Consider the following 21,677-nt stretch of genomic DNA (forward strand, 5'->3'; position numbering starts at 1 on the left):
TTAGCCCCTTTGCGCAGACAGGGAACTGAGGCACACAGAAGCTGAGTGACCTGCCTGACATCTTGCAGGAAGTCTGTGGCCGAGGAGGGGAATGAACTGGGGTCTCCAAAGTTCTAGACGAGACTTTTTTGAAATCCCCAAATGGAAATTTAGATTAATAGTTCAAGCTGCAGCTGATTCCTGTGTAACATTACATTGGAAGGTGATGATGGCTGCCAGCAAGGGATCTGGGATCCAAAGCCATCACAGATCACGTTAAAGCCAATGGGGCAGGCACTCTCTTTCAGGCTCAATGGAAGGACAATCAAGCCCTGTAGTAAAACCAGGTGGTGACTTTGGGGCTAGCACCTGTACTAGGCTGCATGGTAGGTCATAGCAAAACCATGGGCTGAGGGGTTTCCCTGGGGACAGGCGCCAGGGCTGGGATACTGGTTCCAGGCTGTGTATGTTGGAGGCAGAAAGACAGGGGAAAGAGTTGTGAGTGTGACCCGGAGAGGAAGCAGAGGGACAGGGCTTTGGGGGCACAGAGCTTGCTGGTGTGTCAGACTTGGGGATTTCTGAGCAAGGAAACTGCCTGCTGCTGCTTATTTCTGCTGTGTTCAGGGAGACAGGATTTTGGGAAAATTTTTGGTAAATAAACAAGATTGAATTGAGAATATACCTGATGCACATCATCAATGTATTATTCTAATGAAAGCAACCCTGCAAGGCCCCGAACTTTGGCTTATCTCCTCGGGAACAATAACTTAAAATAAGAGTGGGGCAAAATCTTTGTCTCCGTTTGCCTCAGAAAGTTTCTTGGTGCTTCCCTCTTGCTGCTATTACAGAGCTGTGTTCATGCCTCTTTATAGCCTAGAAACATGACTCTTGGGGGCTAGGAGGAACAGAGAGTCTGGATTTTGCCCTGAGTAAGAGATTCTCATCGTTTGTGGTTCTCCCCTCACTCCCATGAGCATCCGGAGCTGACATTACTCCCACAAAGTAGGCTGATTTGCAGAGCCTTTAACACTGCAAACCAAATGTTATATTTGTATATATATCCATCAGCCTCCTCCCCCCTGCCATAGTTAGTGCCCTAGTGCAGGCCATGGGCTGACCCTCATGCCAAGACTCTTGGCTACAGGATGCTTGAGGGGCTGGCGAGATGCCACCAGGTCACAATACTGCATTGTAATGGGATAATGGCATTGTCATGGCCTTGCACTGCAAAGCAACCCAACACTGCTGCTGCATTCAGGAAGGGGCATCTAGGCCAAGGGGTCTTATGTCAAAGCATCTTGAGGGCTCTGTTAACCCTGTTAAAAATGTTGTGATCTCTTTCCCCTTTCCCTATGAGATAAGAAAAAGGATTCAAGAAATAGACATTTCTTTTAGTATTCTCTCTCCTGTGTAAATGTTTTGAGGAATGCTGCTCTTTGGATTAGTTTCAGCTGCAAAGAACATGGGCTGGATCCACCCACTAATTTGGAAATATGCGCATCAGATCAAGCGAATCCTTCTGGTTGCTAATTTCAGCTGGTCCCAAAGAAACATGCACGATTACTAGTTGCCGTCAAAGCACCAGTTTGTGCTGAAATTCTGACTGCCCCATGAGCAGAGAGAACTAGGCATACTGTGCTCTTCTACAGAGAAATCCCACGGGCAGCTGTGAGCTCTGATGCGAAAGGGAAGAGCAGAAGGGATTTCCAGAGTCTAAGGTGTATCTGATTGCCAGCACAGTACAGCTGAGTTCCTATAAAGAGATTACAGTGCTTGAGGTTTGGCTCTGCAGACGGCGAATGCAAGTGCTCTCGTTCCTCAGCTCAAGCAGCAGCGAGATGGTGTGATAACCAGTCCAACGTTTTCCTTGCATGAGACTTTTAATAGTCAGTTGCTCTGAGCTCCACCAAATGCACACTTCATTTGGGAGGATCTGGTGGTAGGTTTGCCAGGTTCTGTTATGCATAGCTGTAGGTGTGCTGTCTAACCAGAGCAACTGTTTAAATTGGACTCAGCAAGGAAAATCAAAATTATTCCACTGGCTGCAATTACCACGAATTGAAAATATTTTGATAGGCTCAGCTGTGCTTTGCTGATTTGAAATCATACTGGGAGAGAAATTACACCCAGTTCGGAATGATAAGGCATTTGCTCTGCTTTAAAGCTTAATGCTTCCCTAATCAAGGGGAAGGATGGTCTTATGGATAAGGCCTTGGCAGCTCTGGGTTCAAATCTCAGCTCTGCCATAGAATTCCTGTGTGACTTTGAGCAAGTTACTTAATTCTCTGTGTATCTGTTCCCCCTCTGTAAAAGGAAGATAAGTCCTTTGTCCATCGTGTCTATTTAGATTGCAGGCTCTCTGGAGCAAGGACTTAGGTGAATGTACAGTCCCTAGGTCAGTGAGGCCTAGATTTTGGTTGTTGTCTCTAGACAATATCATAATACTACTACTAATAATCAGAGCTATGTTATCAGCGAATGAGGACTAAGTGCCCTTCCTAGCTGTCACTGGCATTTTTCTAAGTTTATATTTGTGAAGAGCTTTGCTGCATGTTGATCTGCCCCACACAGATCTTTGCACCTGTCACATGTGGCTACATGGCAAAATAAAACATCGTACAAGTACCTGGATCCAGACGGGCTCCCCTGTGGGCCCAGGGGATGTGAGGTTCTCCCAGTTTCCAGTCCTCTCGTAGGTGAAGGTTGTCCCAGCCACTTTGTAATCTCCGTTCCATTGGATGGTCCACCCGCCATTCAGAAAGTATTTCTCTGGATCTTCACTCCTTAAAGCCAGAAAATTTCCTGCTTCTGCCACTTCCTCAATTCTAATCTCCCGGGCTCCAGCTGGGATCATCCCAATGTCAACGTAACCTGGGAATTTCATTGACTGTCAGTCTCAGGCAGTCGAACAAACAGAAGAACCCCATGCCAGATAAATCAATCACTTCCAGTCAAATGGCTAGAGCAATGAGAGCTGCCAAGCTGATTAAACAGAGCATTTTGTCTTTTAGTTGCTGATTTCAGCACCAGCGAGTACTTGGGGCCTCAGATAAAATAGTTCTTTCATTCCAGGTTTCAGGGGTAGCGGTGTTAGTCTGTATCAGCAAAAAAACCAAGGAGTCCTTGTGGCACCTTAGAGACTAACAAATTTATTTGGGGCATAAGCTTTCATGGGCTAAAACCCACTTCATCGGATGTATGAAATGAAAAATACAGGAGCAGGTATAAATACATGAAAGGATGGGGGTTGCTTTATCAAGTGTGAGGTCAGTCTAATGAGATAAATCAACTAACATCAGGATACCAAGGGAGGAAAAATAACTTTTGAAGTGGTAAGAGAGTGGCCCATTACAGACGGTTGACAAGAAGGTGTTTGTAACAGTAGGGAGAAATTAGTATTGGGGAAATGAAGTTTAGCTTTTGTAATGACCCAACCACTCCCAGTCTTTATTCAGGGTCATTACAAAACCTAAACTTAATTTCCCCAATACTAATTTCTCCCTTCTGTTACTCACACCTTCTTGTTCAGTGGTTCTCAAACTGGGGCCGCCACTTCCAGCAGCTCCCATTGGCCTGGAGCAGCGAACTGCGGCCAGTGGAAGCCCCGATCAGCTGGACCTGTGGATGTGGCAGGTAAACAAACCAGCCCAGCCAGCCAAGGGCTTTCCCTACACAAGCGGCAGCCCCAGTTCGAGAACCACTGTTCTTGTCAACTGTCTATAATGGGCCACTCTCTTATCACTTCAAAAGTTATTTTTCCTCCCTTGGTATTCTGCTGTTAGGTGATTTATCTCGTTAGACTGACCTCACACTTGGTAAAGCTACCCCATCCTTTCATGTATTTATACCTGCTCCTGTATTTTTCACATCTTTCTTTCCAGTGAGCCACATGCAGAATCTTACATGGAGCCAGGCTGTGTTTTCTGCTGGTCCATTCCATTGCAGAACTGAAAGTGTCCCCACTGAGCCTTGACCAATGCATTTAAAGTGCTTTTACCTTGTCCACATTGACCATCCAAACCCTCTAAAACCTTCTGTTAAGCTGAACCCAGAGGTCCAGCTAACTCAGATTTCTCTACACAGTGCAGACAATGGCCTAGCAGCAAAGGTCTGTAAATGGATATTTTTCCTCCAAGCAGTAAACACTGGGATGATAATCAATTTAACATGTCTCTGTTCCAAAGGCTAAAGCTTTGCCCCCTGGAAGTCAAGTGCAAAAGTATCAGTGATATTAAAAGGAGCAAGATTAAATAGTAAAAGATGATTTCAAGTTTTTGGTCTCTAACAAATATAAATCAGAATGAAATGAATGATATTGATGGAATCACTCCCTTAGCTTCCTACATGTCATAGCCAATGCCTTTCAGAACAATTGCACTGCCAATAATTTACTTTCTCTTTATTGCTGACCCTACTTTCCCCTGTGGAATTTCCTAACAGTTGCATTATTGAAGAGTTCCTGTTTGTAAACCGGTCCTGCCCCTCCCCCCATACTGCTGATAAAAGGAAAAACTGGATCTACAGATTAAGGGTGTTTGTATTAAGAAAATCATTTAAAACAACAAATCTGAATCTTTTTCTCTCTTTCTCTTATTCAAATAGGCGAGATCTTTGACCTAACCTCATTCTGTCCACTTGCTCAGTTTTCAGGGCCACGTTTAGTTATTAAGGTTGCTTGGTTATACTTTACAAAGTTCCAGTCATGTTTCTTTAATGAAAAGAAGTGCTGTCTCTATCTATCTGTACAAAAACCATCTTGGCATTTTAATATATAAAGCATGGAACAGAAACAGAGCTTTCCTATTTTAAAAAAAAGTTGTGAGGGAATTTTGTGCTCAAAAACATAATGATAAATAGTAATAATGGTACACCGCACTTTTACAGCACTTTCTGCCAAAGGATCTCAAAGCCCTTTATAAACTGTGATGAACTACAGTCTCCTTGTGAGGTTGGAGTTTTCCCTGTTTCACAGACAGGGAAAATTGATGCACAAAGATGCTAAGTGACTCGCTCTAGGTAACTGTGTTGTCCTGAGTCAAGCAGAGTACCTTGAAGGGTACCTCAAGGACCCTGAAAAACCAGGGCCATCCACATGCACTGTGTCCCCTAAGCAGCATGGTGATCTGCCAAGTAAAGACTTATCTATTCCCCAGAAAGTTACTACAAATGCTGCCACCACCGGCATGAACTGGCCAGGAGTACATGCTGCTCACACGTGCATTCCACAGCACATCCCCTGCCTGCCAGTCTAGCAGCCTCCGGCCTTAGCTTGCAGGGTTCCTGGAGAAAAGGATCTGTGTGGTGGATTTGTCCCTTCTACCTGCAAAATCTCTGAGCACCTTTTCTTGCTATATCTTATTAGTATTTGTTTAACCTTTAATGACCTGCTTCCCTTCCTAAATGTGTCCGTCATGGAACATGGCAGGTGCTGTGCATTCTCACCAATTCATGCTGCTCACAACTGTTCCCTGTCAGAACAGGAACCAGCAAAAGTTCAGGGACAGGTTGGCAGATGGTTGTGACAGACAGCCTTACCCAGCCCCTCGCTCTCCTCGAACATCTTTTTCACAGTCTGGCAGGTGGATCCATCCCCATGGCACACCCCGCAGCGATCCTCAACAGCGTTGGAGTCAATTTCATAGTCGCAGCCCACGTTCTGAAACACAAGAACTCCCAGAGCTCACAATCTCTTCACAAGGCTCTGGTTTTAAATGACGAGAGAAGTGCAATTTCTGTTGGTTCCAACAGCTGCATTATGCACTTCCAGAGTCTCAGAAAGTGCATGGGAGCCTGCTGTAATAATGTTAATGGGTCTGTTTCTCCATCACACAGCACGCAGGTGTCTCTCAGTGCCAGCAAGCTGTGCCCGAGACAGAGAGTCATGATGGGATCACCAGTCCTCACAGGAAATAATGAATGTGACCAGGACCAGGCTGCCTGGCAGTGTACCATTTGTCATTGGTAGGATGCGAAATAAGGAAGACAGATACATGGGTTACCCAGGGAGATTAAGGGCCAGATTCTGGCATGGGGGAAATCTTGAACTTACATACAGCCAGTTCCTCCTGCTTCTCTGGTGCATGGGGTAGGCTGGGACTCTGGCTAGGGGCAGGGAAAGGCCACATACAGTGCTTAGCACCATGGTGTCCTGGTCCGTGGCTGGGGCTCCTTGGACTCTACAAAACTATTAATTCCAAATGATAATAATAATGTCCTGGGCTGGAATATGCTGTGTTCTGCCAAGACTCGGCCAACACAATAACCCAGAGGGGACTGCTTTTGCCAGTGTAAGTGAGAGCAGCCTTGCTGATCCGGGGGTCTCGATCAGGCCCCTGCCTGTCCCAGGAGAACAGGGTGGGGGGTGTTTAGGTGACATGAATTTGGTGATTGTGCCCTGAACTGTTTTGTCCATGGCCATCGCTGAAGAATTATGTATTGTTATTACATTTCTTTTACAGCCTTCTATTTTGTTTCACTTCACCATCCCAGGGTGTAGCTGTAGTATCCAAGCGCTGGTTCCATCTCTCTTCTTGCAAACAATGCGGTCTCAGCTAACGGCCCTGAAGTTCGGTTCATCTTAATCTAGGGATCAGGGCACAAGTAGATGCAGCCTGTTTAGCTTCAGTGAAGTTGCAAACACTTACACAGGGTTGAAGCCAGCGGGATGTTCCTTATGCTGAGGCATACGGTGTCAGATTTCTAACTGTGCACTTACTCATGACCACTTTTCCTGCCATCTGTCCTGCTCAGAAGGGATGAAGGAGTCAGGTCTGGCAGTTCACTAAAGATTCACCAAAGCCAGCTCGTGTTGGTAAGTTATTAAATTGTCGCATATGCAGCACCTGGGTTTCTTTTTGAAGTTAGGCACTCACATACCTTGACAAGAATGCAGTCCATATACCTGTTTCCATTTTCTTCTGGGCCTGTCTGTGAGCATCTAGCATTTGTTTGCACCCTTTCAATTTTACACCGATTTTGATGTAAAGTTGGATGCAATACTATTTGTAAAAGCCCAACCTGTTACCTTTCTGCTCATTTCTTTCATAGTTTTCTGTTACATGAACCTAAGAGTAGGGAGTTGGTCAGGTAGGAGAAGAGAATTGTTGGACCTCGTTAGTGCTAAATCCCATGCTTTAGTTGGGAGACGGCAGCCTTCTGATTGGTAGATCTGCCAGTGCAGTTTCTCTGCAGTGCCAGGGAGATTTTTTATATTCTGCTAACATACTGTGTGCACTCACATGCAGATGGCAGTGCCCAGTCTCTCGCCCTTCAGTACCAGAGGTATCCATTTGATTTTAGTTCAATAAAAGCCCTGGAGTGAATGCCTAAAGGGTCCTTTTAGTATGTGTGTGTGACAGCGTGTACCGGGCCTTCGTGTCCCCTGCTGGAGGCCCCGCTGCTCTGCTACACTCCGTCCCAAGAAACTGCAAGATGGGCAGAAAAAAAGCCGCAAAGCTGCATCCTCTAGGCTTGCTTAGAGAGGCCTCACTGGAGCGGCCATCTTGGAAGGAAGAAAGACCTGGTCCATCAAAGGCTAGAAGGGCTAGTGATGACCAGTCAGAGCTCAGCAGGCTCAAATAAAAGATCCTGAGGGGCCTTAGCAGGTCAGTTCCCAGTGGGGAGCAGAGGGGTGAAGGAGGGTGCTCCTCTTTAGTCAAAGGCCGACAAGTAGACAGCACTCATGGCTGGCTGAACTTACACTGCGACTGCAGAGGGAGAAGGACCTGGGGACACCGGCCCGCAGTTAGGGCTGGAGATCAAAGGGCCCAGTAGCAAGGGGCCCAGGGAAGCAGCAGTGACAGATTGAATAAACAGTACCTGGCTGTTGTGCATAGGGTCCCTGGATTGAAACCCGGAGTAGAGGGTGGGCCAGCCCTATCAGCCATAGGTAAAGTGCCATGAAGCCCAAGAAGAGGATAAGCCTCATTTGGGAGCCTGAACAAAAAGGTCAAATCTAAAGGGCCCAGAGCCAGGGATGAAGGCCCCAGCAGGGGCAAAGAGACTGTTAGTTACTGGACTCTTTAATACCCCCAGGTTCATCTGGACTTTGTGATATGGCCAGAGGGCCATGCCACTGAAGACCCGCTCAGGTTAGCTGGCAGCCTGTACCGGGTGCCAGGGGTGAGAAAAAGTCTGCAGTACCACACCCAGACACTTGAAGGCACTCAAGAGGTAAGTGCCCCTTCACACAGTGTGAATAGGCGAGTTGTCCCATTTGGGTTCAGTAGTGTCCAGGAAAACAGTTTTATTTGTGTGATGGGGAAAGAATGTTGTTACTTTTTCCTACCATAAGAGCCTGTTCTGAGCCAAGGAGTTAGTTTTAATTTTGGTGTCGGAGACTAAGACAGCGCCAGCTTTTTGTGTGCCACAAGCTCTGGCTGACTAACCTGTCATTTGCACAGGGCTGCTAAATCTCATTTTTCACTTGTACGTGCCACATGAAGATTGCGACCCTTTGAGCTTATACTAAAAGTGGAGCCAGCTCTGTGAGTACTGCTCGGCAGAGTAACTGCCACCGGGCTTTGGACTCTGGCTCTGTTGGCCACAAAATCTGAATAGCTGTTTCTAAGGAAGAGTGAGATTTTCCATGAATGGTTTCGACATAAGCAGCTGCAAAGATAATTGCTTATTGATTATTTCCCCATCTCCTCTCTGTGCCATGTGGAGTGCAAAGACCCAGCAGCCCACACAGATCTGGGAAAGTCTTGTAGTGCTGGTGTTGTTCTGCAATACCAACAAAGGGGAACAGGCAGCACTGTGTTTCCTCTTTTGAGTCCAGTAATTTCTCTTTCCGACTGGCAGCAGCCAAGACTTGAGTATGTTCAAACACGCTGTTGCTCGGCGTTTAGCTGCCTTTCTGCTCTGAGTGATATTGGTGAGTACATAGCAACCCACATGAGCGGGAAGATAAGGACTTATCTTTTCCCTTGTCTAGTGACTGTTTCTTTTTTATCCATTCACTCTAGGTCGAGCTCACTGCTGGCACACATGGGTGGCTTCTCAGCCTCCTCCTAGTGCAGTCAACACATGATGTATAGAGCCAGAAATCACCCTCCACCTTCAGGCTTGTTTGTATTAACAGGCTAATACCAAATAAACACTATCAACCCCAGCCCAAGCATTTTCCCAGGCTCCTAGGAACAGGTCAGTGCCAGATGCTGCGTTCCTGTCTGCAGATCCACTTCCCCTACAGCCAGAGCAGGGTAAATGACCCACCTGGAACACCGAATGAGCAGGCTCAACAGGGCAGGTGCACAGAAGGAGTGTCCTGATAGGGCATAACTCCCTCCAAGCACAAGGAAGCTGTTGGTGAATTTGGCCTGTATTGTGCTTGTAGTCGGCTGGGTTTGTTTTCATTAATTATGTTGGGGAATATCTGGCGGCGAAAGCCGTCTGGGAACGAGAGAGCTCTTGGCAAGTCACTGAAGGAGCACGCTGCTGACACAGAAGCCTGAGCATTGCACTAGGCCAGCTACTGTTTCTCTATGCACACCACTATTCCACACAGCTAACCCAGGCGGTGAAACTCCCAGCCATGGAGCACAAGTGCAATGGTTGTAATCCCTGCATGGTTCATTGTACTCGATGGAACGGAAAATCTGCTCCTATGTGGTCTGCAGGCTGATACAGCTGGCTGCAAATGAAACCATGTGCTGCAACTGTGAGAGGGGCTGGACAATGGACCCACAAATAAACAGCATCTCTGGCCAAGGAATTAGGGTGCAAATCACCTCTGTACAGAGCAGAGGGTGATTTCAGTGGTGGTGAGGACTTGTCTGGTCATCTGCACGGGGGGCGGAATTTCACCCTTACATTGTACATATTCCCATCTTCGTGGCAGTCCTTCAAAGTACATTTTTACCTAAGAGCTACTGCAGGTACCATGCACCTGCCACGGATGGAACTCTGATCAAACAGCTGAATCCCAATCATGTGCTCTCTGGGTCACTCTTCCTCTGCTTGCTCTGGGCAGTATTGGTGATGTCAATTGCAAGAGGAGGGAAGTGACTCACATGTAATTGCCTGGAAACCACCATCACTTTTCAGAGAGTGGGCAGCCCTGTCAATGCAAGTCCATGTTGTTGCAGCTGCTTAAGATAGCAATAAATTTGGTCCACGGACTGCAAAACTGAGATGCCTCCAATTGCCTTCTACGTGTCTGATCCAATGAGCACTGAAGACTTTGGGGCGCTCTCCGTTAACGTCATTGGGCACTGGGTAAGACTCTATTTTAATAAGTAAAAATGGAGCTTAGTTATAAAATATAAAATAGAGAGTTTTCTTTGTGAAAACATTTTCTGATAAAACATGAGGCGTATTCATTATATCCCAAATCTTGAGACTACTCACCTGAGTAAGGGCTATGAGTGTGAGCAAGATTTTGCAAGACTGCATCCCTCTGTCCCCTGGAAAAGTCTTCACAGAAATCTAAAGAAGACTCCTACAGGATTCCAAGGCAGGCATGATTCGACAGTCCTGAGGTGGGTTTTAGTAGCAAGACAGCCTGCAAAACTTGTGCAGTCTGCTCTTCATCAGCGACACCTTGTAGATGGTTTTGCCAAAGGGTGTTTCTGCCAAAGGAATTGCTTCCTGAGGCTGGCTGTCATGCCTCCTTATCTGCCTCCCAGTTGGCTTTGGCAGCACTTTGTTCTAGGTATCGTGAGTTTGGGAAATGTCCTTCCCAGATGTCAGTCAACAGAGCTCGGCCTGAAGCCAGCATTAGTTTTTATAGCATTTCAAAGACAGAAAATAAAAATTTAAAAAATCAGAAACCCACAGGGTCTGGATTCTATATTAAGATTAAAATGTTCTTTTGTTCAGATGTGTCCATTGTTTTTAACTTCCATTCCTGAAGGCCAAATCTCATCCACAACATGGATCCAAATATGGCCATGTCTTATCTTCATGCAACCCCATCCACGTGAGTCAGGAAGGACACCATCATTCCCACGCATGAAAATAATAACAAAGTTTGTCAATAAAACATCTGTTTTGGTGCGAGCAGGCAAAGCCCTTATACCATTCCTTCACATGCTCAACACACACAATAGAGCAAACAGTAACACCAGTCCTGGGTTTGCCTTTATTTAACAAATCTCTAAGATCAGTCTTGTGCTTACAAACATAACTGGGCTTTTCCCAGCTAGATTCCTGTCTCTCCCTCTAAGTCTTTCTTCCTGAGAGAGCCACCTGGAGTTGAAACTAAGGGGATTCATCTGGCCTGGATTCTAGGGTGAGTCAGCAAAATACCTCTGCACCTCTGCACAGGTTCTCAGAGACACATTTCATAAAGAAAGACTACACCAAAGCATACCTTACAGATCCCATTGATACAGAGATCCCGGCTTGCGTTCCCTTCATAACATGGAGTCCCATCGATGACAGCATCCCGGAGCTTTTCGGAAAAGTATTCATCTTCTGGGCGGCAGTGCAACTCACACGGATTGACTGAGGGTTCCAAACAGACTGTAAATAAACCTTCAAGGCCAAGAGTATCTGCATACTTCTACTCATGTCCTGTCTTCTCCCATCCCTGCTACAGAACCACGACTTGCACTGTCAGGACTTTCCTCTGCTCTAAATAATCAGCTTCTGACTCATAAACTAAACCTGCAAATGCACCTATGACCCCTTCACTTGAAGTGCTGCCAACTTAGAATGTCAGCTCTTTGGGGCAGAGATTGCCTTTTTTCGTTCTCTATTTGTCCCTAGTACAATGGGGTTCTAGTGTATGACTTGAGCTCCTAGATGCTACAGAAACGCAAATAATAAATTAATAATAAATATGCCTTAATTATGACAGCACTGAAAGATAAAACTTCTTGGCCTTGTGCATGGATTCTAACCATTGATACAGATCATTAGTAAAATCAATTTAAAATAATGGTCTAGCTTTGCAAATAGAGGCTCAGGAGGTTGGACTTACTGTTGGTTGGTACTGGCATCCACTTATAGAGTTTCCCTTTATATAGCAAGGCATCAAACTGGCTGCACTGGATGTGGCGGAAGGATGGTTTGTCTGTGGGGCATGGCTTCATGTTACAAACCCGGAATCGCTTCCGTTCCCCAAGGCAGTATTTACCACCATACTTTGGTCTGTTATCAAAAGCAGGAGAACAGAAAACACAAGCAGGTGCAACACATTAGGATGAAATTCACTAACTTATCATAGAATATAAGGAGCACGTTACTCAGTGTTATCCCTATTGGCTGCTAATCTTTTAATTTACCACATTTGGTCAGATTCCCTAGTCAAGCAAAACCCTGTCTAAAGTCAATGGAGATTTGCTCAATTAAAGTCCACGTAATTTGATACCCTATGACAGGTTGCACCAATATAAATCCAGAATAACTCCACTGTATTCAGTGGCTTTACCCCAGCAGAGCAGAGAGCAGAACATAGCCATGTGACTCTACAATCACATGGAATGGAAAGCATTACCTGTGCTAACCAGCGATGGCTCAGAGTTTCAGCCTTCCATCCCAGATCTGAACATACCCATATTTCAGGGTGTGTGAGTGTGTAAGTTTGAAGTCAGGTGTTTGATTAGGACTATTCTAGAGAGGGGAGACAGATCTGGATTTGAACTGTGAAGCTCTGGTATGTTTGGATCTGTAGTTTTGGTTCAGATCTGTCGCTCGTTTTAATAAGTATGATTCTCCTTCCTCAGACAGACCTACAACTGTAACACAAATAAGGAGCTCACTTTTTTGCAGCTCTAACATACCCAAATGGAAAGTGCCACAAAAGGAAGTTATTTGTGTCACATTGGACCAATGGCTGGTGTCTCTGTATCTTATAATCACATCCCTTCGTTCGTTCCCCTGCTGATATATTGTCAGTTATTGGGACATTTCTTTACTCTGGGGCAGATCCTCACTGAGGTTGATTGGAGCTTTACCACTGACTTCAGTGAATGATGTATCAGGCTCTTTGCTCGTAAATCTTTGAGAAACTCCATAAAAGCAGCAAACATTCCAGGTTAAACCTAAATCCACCATAAAGCCAGTTTTCCACTGAAAAAGCCCTGAATCCCTACTATACAACTTGTTTCTAGATTAATAACCCTGTTGATGATGTAATTGGCAGAGGTGTCTTCTGGACCCATTGGGATTAGAACTTGACCTGTTGGTGGTTTATTAACATGGCAGCTCAAAGATGGCTTTTACTAAGTGAACGTTGTCAAGCTGAATTTCTTTACTGAAAGACCTCGCTCTCTTGTTGGCAGGTTACATCATCTCCTCTCACCCCACCAAAAAAAGAGAGAGGCAACATTGTTTGCCATCTTGGGGAAGGAAGCTTTGATCCCTGGAACCAAGTCCTTTGCTCATCTTTCAACAGATTTCGTGAACAAATAAGCCCATACAATTCTGACTTTCAAACAGAAATGAGCTGAACACCAATTAAAAAATAATGAAGCTGCAATTTAGTGCAGGGTTCCTGCCTTTTCTCCCCCGCCCTTTTCCCCCTGGCTTGAAACAATGGCTGCATTCAGAAGCAACTTTCCCAAAGAGCCAATCTGACCTGGCTGTGAGAGGAAGATCTGAGGCCCTGCCAGTGTCTGTGTTACATCAAAAGGTGTGAAGCCTGAGGCCCTCGGCTGTCGCAATGGCCTCCAGTTCGGCTGAACCTCTCCATTGACTCTATGGAATATCCCAGTCAGGCAGCCGTGGGCAAACGGCTAGCTTCCCGAGCTGTAACACACCGTTGAACAGCACAGGAGACCTCTGGGCTGTGGCATCAAAGGAAAATTTGTGGGATCTGAGCTCTTTTCAATAACTATTTAAGTTAGCGAAAGTGACCGAATTTAAGTATAATTGACTTTTATCGGGGGTGCTGCTTGTTTACATTTTGCATTTCACTCCACCAGAGCAATGAAACCTGACTAATTCCTTTTGGGTTTGTTTCTAGACAATTGCACTTTTGAGTTTTTCTGCCTTAGCAGAATGTTGCACTGTCTGGGCTACCACACTGCAGGGAAATATTTAAAGCCAAACGGGGGAAAAAACCCTATTTTCTTTTTTAAAAATTAGAATAGAATACAATAAAGCACAAGTTAAATAATTTCTATGACTTCTTTATATGATTTTTTTGTAAAACTATTAAAAAGCAAATGTACATTGTGGCTCTACCTCCACAGTGTGACTTTACTGTTACCAATATGGCCAATTTTACGGCCTCACTTTATGATGGTATAAAAATGGTTATTAAAGTTAAGCGTCAATGGTAATGTTTGAAGCCCTTCTTTCCTGCAATTGCAGTCAAGAATCATTATCTACGTAGGAACCTATAGTCTCAGCCATCTCCTCAGTGTTTTCAGTAACTGACAAATGATTGCCATTTCTCAAGATAAAACTGGCTGCTTACGTTCCACAAAGCATAAAGCCATCTATTTTACCATCTTTACAAGTATGCCCTGATGAGATTGCTTTGGCTAACAGCATGGATTACTGGAACCAGAATCTTCCTGAACTGGCCACACATTTGTCAAAAATGGCCCAGCTATTGGAAACATTTCAACAGAGATCCTCTTTTGTCATCAAGTCTATTTCTGTATTAATAAATAGAAGGCACAGGTCCTGTCCTCTTGTCATGTAGGTATAAACATGGAAACATTCTATCCTTGAAATGAAGCCTCATTGGAGTTATTCCAGGTTTGCACCAGTGTAACAGAGATCAGAGTGTGGCCCATTTTGGGTCTGTGTTGGAGAGTGCTACTTTTCAGCTTTCCCAAGGACAGGCCTCCAACCTTGGGTCTGCTCCTGTTCCAGCTGGAATCAATGGCAAAACTGACATTGCCTTCTGTGGGTGCAAGACTGAGCCCTTTGTGTTCCAAGTGCTGTGAAAATAACATCCACTGTTTACCTTCCTTGAGTCTAATGTTCTGTGACAGGTGGCTGGAGCACATGGTACAACACAGTTATTAAATCTATAAAATGACGATTAATTACAGTGATTGTTTAGTTAACCATATGTCTATTGTTCTCCTTTGAAACAATGTCCTTCTCATGAGTGCTTTAGAAGAGTGAAAATCTCAAATATGCTAAACAAAAGGTTTGATCATCACACTTGATTTTGCATGTGATTATTATGTGCTAAATGTTTGCACTAATATAGCACTGGAGAGACTTTTTGCCAGCTAGAATACTCTTTTCTTTTCAATAGTCAGGTGTAAGTGAGTTCTCATTTGTCTCCATATCGTTCACATCACTACAGAAACCTCTGTATTGCCCATACCTCTACAGTTTGCCCTTGATACATTTTTTTAAAAGATGTTTGGCCAACAAATGCTAGTAGAACAATTGTCATGACTATTTATTTACACTTCCGGGACAGAGGAAAAGGTCCAAAGATCATACACACACAGAACCATGAAGAGGTGGCAAGGAGCAATACCACATTTTACTAACTGAAATATATTTAAAGCTGCATAACCTAACTTGAATTCACATCAGCTCATTGGGTCTGGTTCTGATCTCACTTATACTAGTTTTATATTGGTGTGCAGTTACTCGTCATTTTTATCAGTGTAACTGATATCACTGGGGAAGTGGTCTGATGTGTAATAATATATCCCATCAAATCCTACATCGAGTTTAGCGATAACAGCCAGGCACACTAGCTAGAACTACTTTCCAGGCCCTTCCCTTTTATAAACCGTCACCTGAACTGATTGTAAACTCTTTGGGAGCAGGAACTGTCTTTTATTTTCTGTTCAGTGTCCAGCACTGTGACCCTAACTGGTGTTTGTTTATAGGTGCTACTTTAATTAGAGCTGGGTGAAATTTTTCAGCTGAAACTCTCTCTTAATCCTCTTAATCTTCATCTTAAATAATTTTAATCAAAAAAGGCAGTTGGGGGACACCAAACTGTTTTCCAAATTTGTGTCCATTTTGTCAAATTGTTCATTTGAGACAAAGATCTGAAATGTTTTGATTTTTTTTTTGGCTTCAAACAACTTTTTGTTTCTAAATTTCCTTTAATTTTATTTTTTAAATATTTAAAATTTAAAATATTCAAAAATGTTAAGTGGTCAAAATCAAAACAAAACATTGTTTGACCCAAAATTAATTTTTTACAAACTTTTCAGTTTGCTAAAAATAAAAAAAAATGTTTTTGTCCAACCTAAAGCTATTTTTTTTTCACTTTTCAAATTTTCCAGTGAAGAGAAAAAACTGTTATTTGCCAAACTCTATCTGTAATATAATAAATGCCGAAGGGCCTGATACCAGCAGCATAAGTGATTTCATAACAATCTATTCACATATAGAACACTGGAATTCATATGATGCAGAGAGAATTCCCAAAAATTGCAACAGAAGAGCTGGTTTGAATTTTTTGGCACAGTGTTTTTGGGATGTATGGAACAGACTTGGCCAGTCACAAGAAAAGGAATTGGTATGCTCTCCACCATGGAAATGAAGATGCTGAGATGATCAAATGGTTGGACACTTCATGAAAGGAAATGAAATGAGGTTGTGAGGATTCTTATGTGGGTTGCCCCAATTGAAGACAAGTTGAGGGAGGCTATGCTACGTTGATATGGATGTATCCAATGGAGACCTGAGAGTGTTATTGATAGGAATGCCCTTGCAATCATCATGGATGGAAGATGACCAAAAGTAGGCCAAAGAATCAATACGTGGACCCGATATCAGTGGACCTTAGAGAGATCAATTGCATGACAGCCTGGTGTACAATCAAGAGTTTTGGAAGAAGACTACAAAAGTCACTGACCTCAAACAGAGATGTGTTGAAGAAGAAGAAGATGATGATGATGATGATGATTTTTGGGGGAAATTGTCAGCATTTGCAACCAACTGTCCCCACCATCTTTCCCGCACTGCTCCCAATCGGCCTCAGATCTACTCTGAAGGAACAACTGGCACTACTTGGCAATTCTGTAAGGAGTCTGAGTAGAGAGGCCAAAGACTGGAGGAGCTATGGGTATTGAACTTTTTTCCCATCATTGAAAGGTGATTAGTCAAAAGTGGACTACAGCAGAACTAGGATGAGCTCAAAATTATATTAATGCAAAGAAGTCTGGAGGGCTATTAAAGAAATGAGCAATGGCTTCAGTTAGGCAACTCATGTGAGCAAGGACTGCAGGATTGGATCACAGCCCAGCCAAGAACACGTGTCTGCAGCTGAAAGCACCTCCTCCCCCATCTCCACACCATTTGTATAGTGGAAGGGCAGTTCATTAAGGGTATTGTAGTGGGGTGGCCTGCCCCTTTAAGGACTGGAGGCCTGCAGCTTGCCAGCCCGCACAGTTAACCTGCCTGCCGGGGATGAGATGTGGGGTTTAATTAGAATCAAAGGGCAGCAAGAAATTGCTAGAGAGAGGGAGAGGCTCAGGAAATTGTAGAGAATGAGAGACTCCTACAGGCAAGATCCTGAGGCCAGGCTAGGAGGAGCAGGGAGAAGCCTACTCAAGAAAGAAATCCCTGAGACCAGGGGACTTTGGGGCAGTGTCCAGCTTAAGGCCGGAGGGAAAATTTTTTGTGTTTAATTTTGAACTTTGTTAAAAAACTAATTCCTAAGGAGCGTTGTTATTGGACTTGTAAAAGCCTCTTCTAGAGTTGATTGTGGAACTAAGAAGGGACACTGAGGCGAGGGGCAGTTTGCAGGGCTGTCCTGAGGCCACCAGGGCCACTGGGAGGTGGAAGGGCCACTTGATGTCCGATAGGATTCAAAACTCAATGGAATAAATGGGAACCTTTCCATTTCAATTGATTTCAGTGGGTTTGAGATCAGGTCCTCAATGCTCCATGCTAGTAGTTTCTAAATGATGGAAAGAGTTTTTTCACTGTGCATGTAGGAGGCCCAAGCTCTGCATTGTTCTCTAGGGTGTAATGGGAAGGTTGTTCCAAAAGAAAAAAAAAAACAAAAACCCCTCCTCTCTGTCTTTTTAAATGAGTAGAATTCTTTTTCTGTAAATAGAGTTATTCTCTGTTTGGAAGCTACCAGCACATCTGGGCACTATTTGTAGCTGTTTCCTGCTTCTTAACCCTTTGCCAACTTGAGCTTGTTGTGACATTTCCCATGGCGCACTTCCATATGACTATAAGGAAGTTACATTTTCCCTGAACAGTTTCTTCAGAGGAAACTTGAATTAAAGAAAATAAACTTAATTTATGTTTTATGGTTATGGAAACACCTAAAGAAGAAAAACTGCCGTATTCATACACGTTTGCTCCATCTGAAAGGCAAGGCCAAAGAGATTTACCTACAGCAGCCAAAACAAATAATTTCCTTGGGCGAGCTTTGCCAGCTTTGCAGTGTTTGCTCTCCCACATGCCTGTGGTTGTGTTTAAAATACTCTGTAAACGACAACTGCACTCCTCCAGCAAAACTCATGTCAAACATAAACTTTGCTCTTGACCTAGAAACAAGATTACATAAAGTTTTTTTTAAAACCAAGTTCAATTGCACATGCTAAAATGATGTACTTGTGAAAGTGGTTAACCAGGGAACCTATTCTGGGCTCATTAGAGACCTTTCTTTATCTGATTCTGAAACTCCTTAAGCCATGAAAGGCTGAATGCCATCTGAAAAATAAGTAAAGACCATAAAATTGCTCTTGTGGTTGTGATTGATTGTGTACTCAAAAGACCTCAAGAAAACCAGGGGTGTGCGTTAAAACACTTGGGGGGAGGGAGTGCTGTTAATCATGCACCTACATCGTGAGGTCTGTGTTAGTTCTGCAAATCTGGAATGTCATTTCAAAGCTCATTTGGAAGGACAGACCATTGTGAAAATATTCCTCTGCAAGGAGCTTGGAGGCAGTCCCCACTTTACAGATTATCCCCCCTCTTTTTTACCACCAGCCCTGGCACTTTTTCTGGGGGCTCATTTTAAAAAACCTTCTTATCTTTTGCCCAGATGGTGCCCCATTGCCTTTTAAGTAGAACTCATCATAGACTTAATGGGAAGTTCTGCTTATGAACTGAGGGCATGACATAGCCCCATATCCTTTAAACCCACTGTGTCGCTATGGTTCATTATAACTCCTGCTCCTCACCTTGGGTCACAGGCTCTGACACTATAACCTTTGGGAAAGCTTTGTTTCTAATACCATCCAACAGTTATCTGGTGGGGGAAGGAAGAGACATCTGGGGACCAGCTGTGTCAGCCCAGAAATCATGGAACACACAATGCTACACCATAGTCTGTTATCAGATGCTTTGATTATAGGGCCACCTTAGAAAGTTACGCCACATTTGGCCACTGCCACATTAAAATCTGACAGAAAACAATCCTCTTGTTGTGCCTCATACACTTTGTTATAACCTGTATGCAAACTGCTCATTGAGAACAAAGGGCAGTAAATGGTGCTGGAATTTCCCCCAGTGATTCTGAATCTGCTTAAAGGAACATTTGTTCTTTGGGGCATTAAAAAAGACATTGCATATGTGTTACATTCACAAGTGCTTCGTCTTTACCTTTGCTTTGAATTGGATTTCAGGTGCTTTCTGCCTGGACTAATCATGAGTGATTTGTATGTAAAGGTAGACAAAGAAAACTCTAAACCTCAATCCCCAGACCTTCCACTGCACAGATTCCTAGCTAGCCCCATGAGTTGAACTGCTTGTGTTGTTTCAGAGGTATGCTGTTTTAAAAGATATAATTAATGGCATTTGAAAATACCCTCTCTGGGGTCACTGCTTTGTTACTGTTTCACTGCGTGAGACATCATTAGGCCAGAGCCCAAGTGGTCTGCGCTTGGGGCACGGTCATACCTTGCTAGATAAGAAGATATTCAGATATGTGCTGTAAATGGGGTTTTCCTAACGAAGTCACCTAGTTAATGAATCTAATCACACCCGGACAAAGCAAGAGCCTTAACTTACGTGGGGTTGTTGCACTGCCTTTCTGCATTCTGCACGCCAGCACCACATGTCCTAGAGCAAGCAGACCAAGAACTCCAGGTTCCCCAGCCTCCATCAATAGCGTCTGGGCGGTAGCCCACCTGCACACACTCTCCATTGAAGCACCACTGCAGAGTAACCCAGACAAGAGTGAGGCCAGCTGACGTTCTACAATACTCTTACAAGGCACTAACTGGCACTCGTTTACAAATCCCAGCCTGGTGAATGTGCAGCACAGGGAAGAGAACTCCGAACGAGAGCGGTGTGTATCACAGCACAATGGGAAATGCCGCAACACTTGCTTAGTGAGTGTGCACATGGGAGTAAAACTGGTTTCACACACACCGATTTCACCATAACTCACACTCCAGCTTCCTGGCAGTGCCTAGGCAGAGCATGTGTCCCACCTGAGATTAATGCTTTGGTTCTGGTGTCATAACAAAGACTCTACCAGCTGGCTACCCCGTTAACATGGAGAATGGGTAAGATGGCAGGTTCTACAGGGAAAGCCTCAGGAGTCCTTCATGATCTGTAGAATTGAACTAAACTCTTCAGGCCAGAGTATTGGCACCAGCCATTCTGCATTTAGCTCTACCCAGGATAGGGGGATGTGCAAATGTTTTTACGTTACAGTTATTCTGTTTTATGCTACTTGAACCCGAAGCCACTGTCTTGGTCCCAAGGTGCAATTTAGAAGCGTCTCGGTGTTGCTCTGTGATGTGCTCACTGGGATTAGCCCACAAAGGGTCATTACAGCAGCCAGGGATTGGCTGGTTGTGGCTGCTTTCTGGCCATGGCCTCTGCCCCTGGAGAGGGGGCATAGGAGCCGCTACCCTAGCCCTAGGCCACAGAAGGATTTCTCTACCTGTTGTGTGCTGCTACTACAAAAAAGCAGGTGGAATGGTGGCCTCAATCTCGTTGTTAATTCTCCTCTTTAGTTCTAGCTGCACTCTGCTGGGCTGGAAGAAAGTTGAGTGTGAATGAGGCTACAGTTGCATATGCAATGCTTGGAAAGTCAGGCCCATAAGGCCAATAGCTGCCATGTGAACGAGTCACGGAGCAAAACACGACTCCGCCTCTTATGCTGCTTCAATGGATTTAGGGCCCAGTCCCGTCATTCTTACTGGTGCAGATCTCTCCCTGCAAGCCACTGGAATTGTGCCAGAGTAAGGACTGCATGACTTGGTCTGTATTAAGCATTCTGATGCAGGGGTGTATTTTTGCCTGCAAAATTTTGGATTTTACCCGTTACCTTTAAAGTTAAGCAGAAGAGATCAAATCCCTCATTTCCCCCACACCGCACAGGTGTGCTGATCCTTGTGCAAGTTCACCCAATGTACCAGAAAAAATATACGCAGCTAGGTCCTTCTAGATCTCACCTTAGCAAAGCTATGCTGATAGCCGTGACATGGCAAACATTAGCACCTGGCTGCCTCGGTGATTTGAAGCATACATTGATTGAATACTCGACAATACTGAACGTTTAAGTAACTACCAGAACACACAAACCCAGTGGAGCTGAATGTATCCATTTCTAGGTATGTTCGCAGCTGTAGTTCTGATGCTGCGGAATTACATTCTGCAACTTGTCCTATTTCTTGACTTATATAATAAACCAGTGTGGTGAACATTGTCCCTTACATACAAGAGAAGGAATCGACTGTGGCTGCGAATACAATTTACTCTAATTACCTTGTTCTCACCACACTTTGTGCCGTCGACGGCAGCATCCAGCTTGGAGTGGCACGTGTTCCCCACTGAGCACCAGAGTGTATTGCAGACATTCTGCGGAGAACAAGTGTGGACACAGCCTGGGGGTTACTGAG

General features: G+C 44.4%; 1 protein-coding gene across 1 annotated transcript in view; it reads right to left on the reverse strand.

The window, feature by feature from the left end:
* ADAMTS7 (ADAM metallopeptidase with thrombospondin type 1 motif 7) overlaps positions 1–21,677 on the reverse strand; it is a 134,222-nt gene that overhangs the window by 77,392 nt on the left and 35,153 nt on the right. The window contains exons 9-14 of the mRNA XM_030578602.1: positions 21,544–21,636; positions 19,834–19,979; positions 11,906–12,075; positions 11,294–11,427; positions 5,515–5,635; positions 2,606–2,850 (exon numbers count right to left, since the gene is read on the reverse strand). Coding sequence (XP_030434462.1) covers positions 2,606–2,850; positions 5,515–5,635; positions 11,294–11,427; positions 11,906–12,075; positions 19,834–19,979; positions 21,544–21,636 — 909 coding nt within the window. The remainder of the gene's footprint in view (positions 1–2,605; positions 2,851–5,514; positions 5,636–11,293; positions 11,428–11,905; positions 12,076–19,833; positions 19,980–21,543; positions 21,637–21,677) is intronic.

This window comes from Gopherus evgoodei, chromosome 10 (assembly GCF_007399415.2).
Source record: "Gopherus evgoodei ecotype Sinaloan lineage chromosome 10, rGopEvg1_v1.p, whole genome shotgun sequence".
Taxonomy (NCBI): domain Eukaryota; kingdom Metazoa; phylum Chordata; order Testudines; family Testudinidae; genus Gopherus; species Gopherus evgoodei.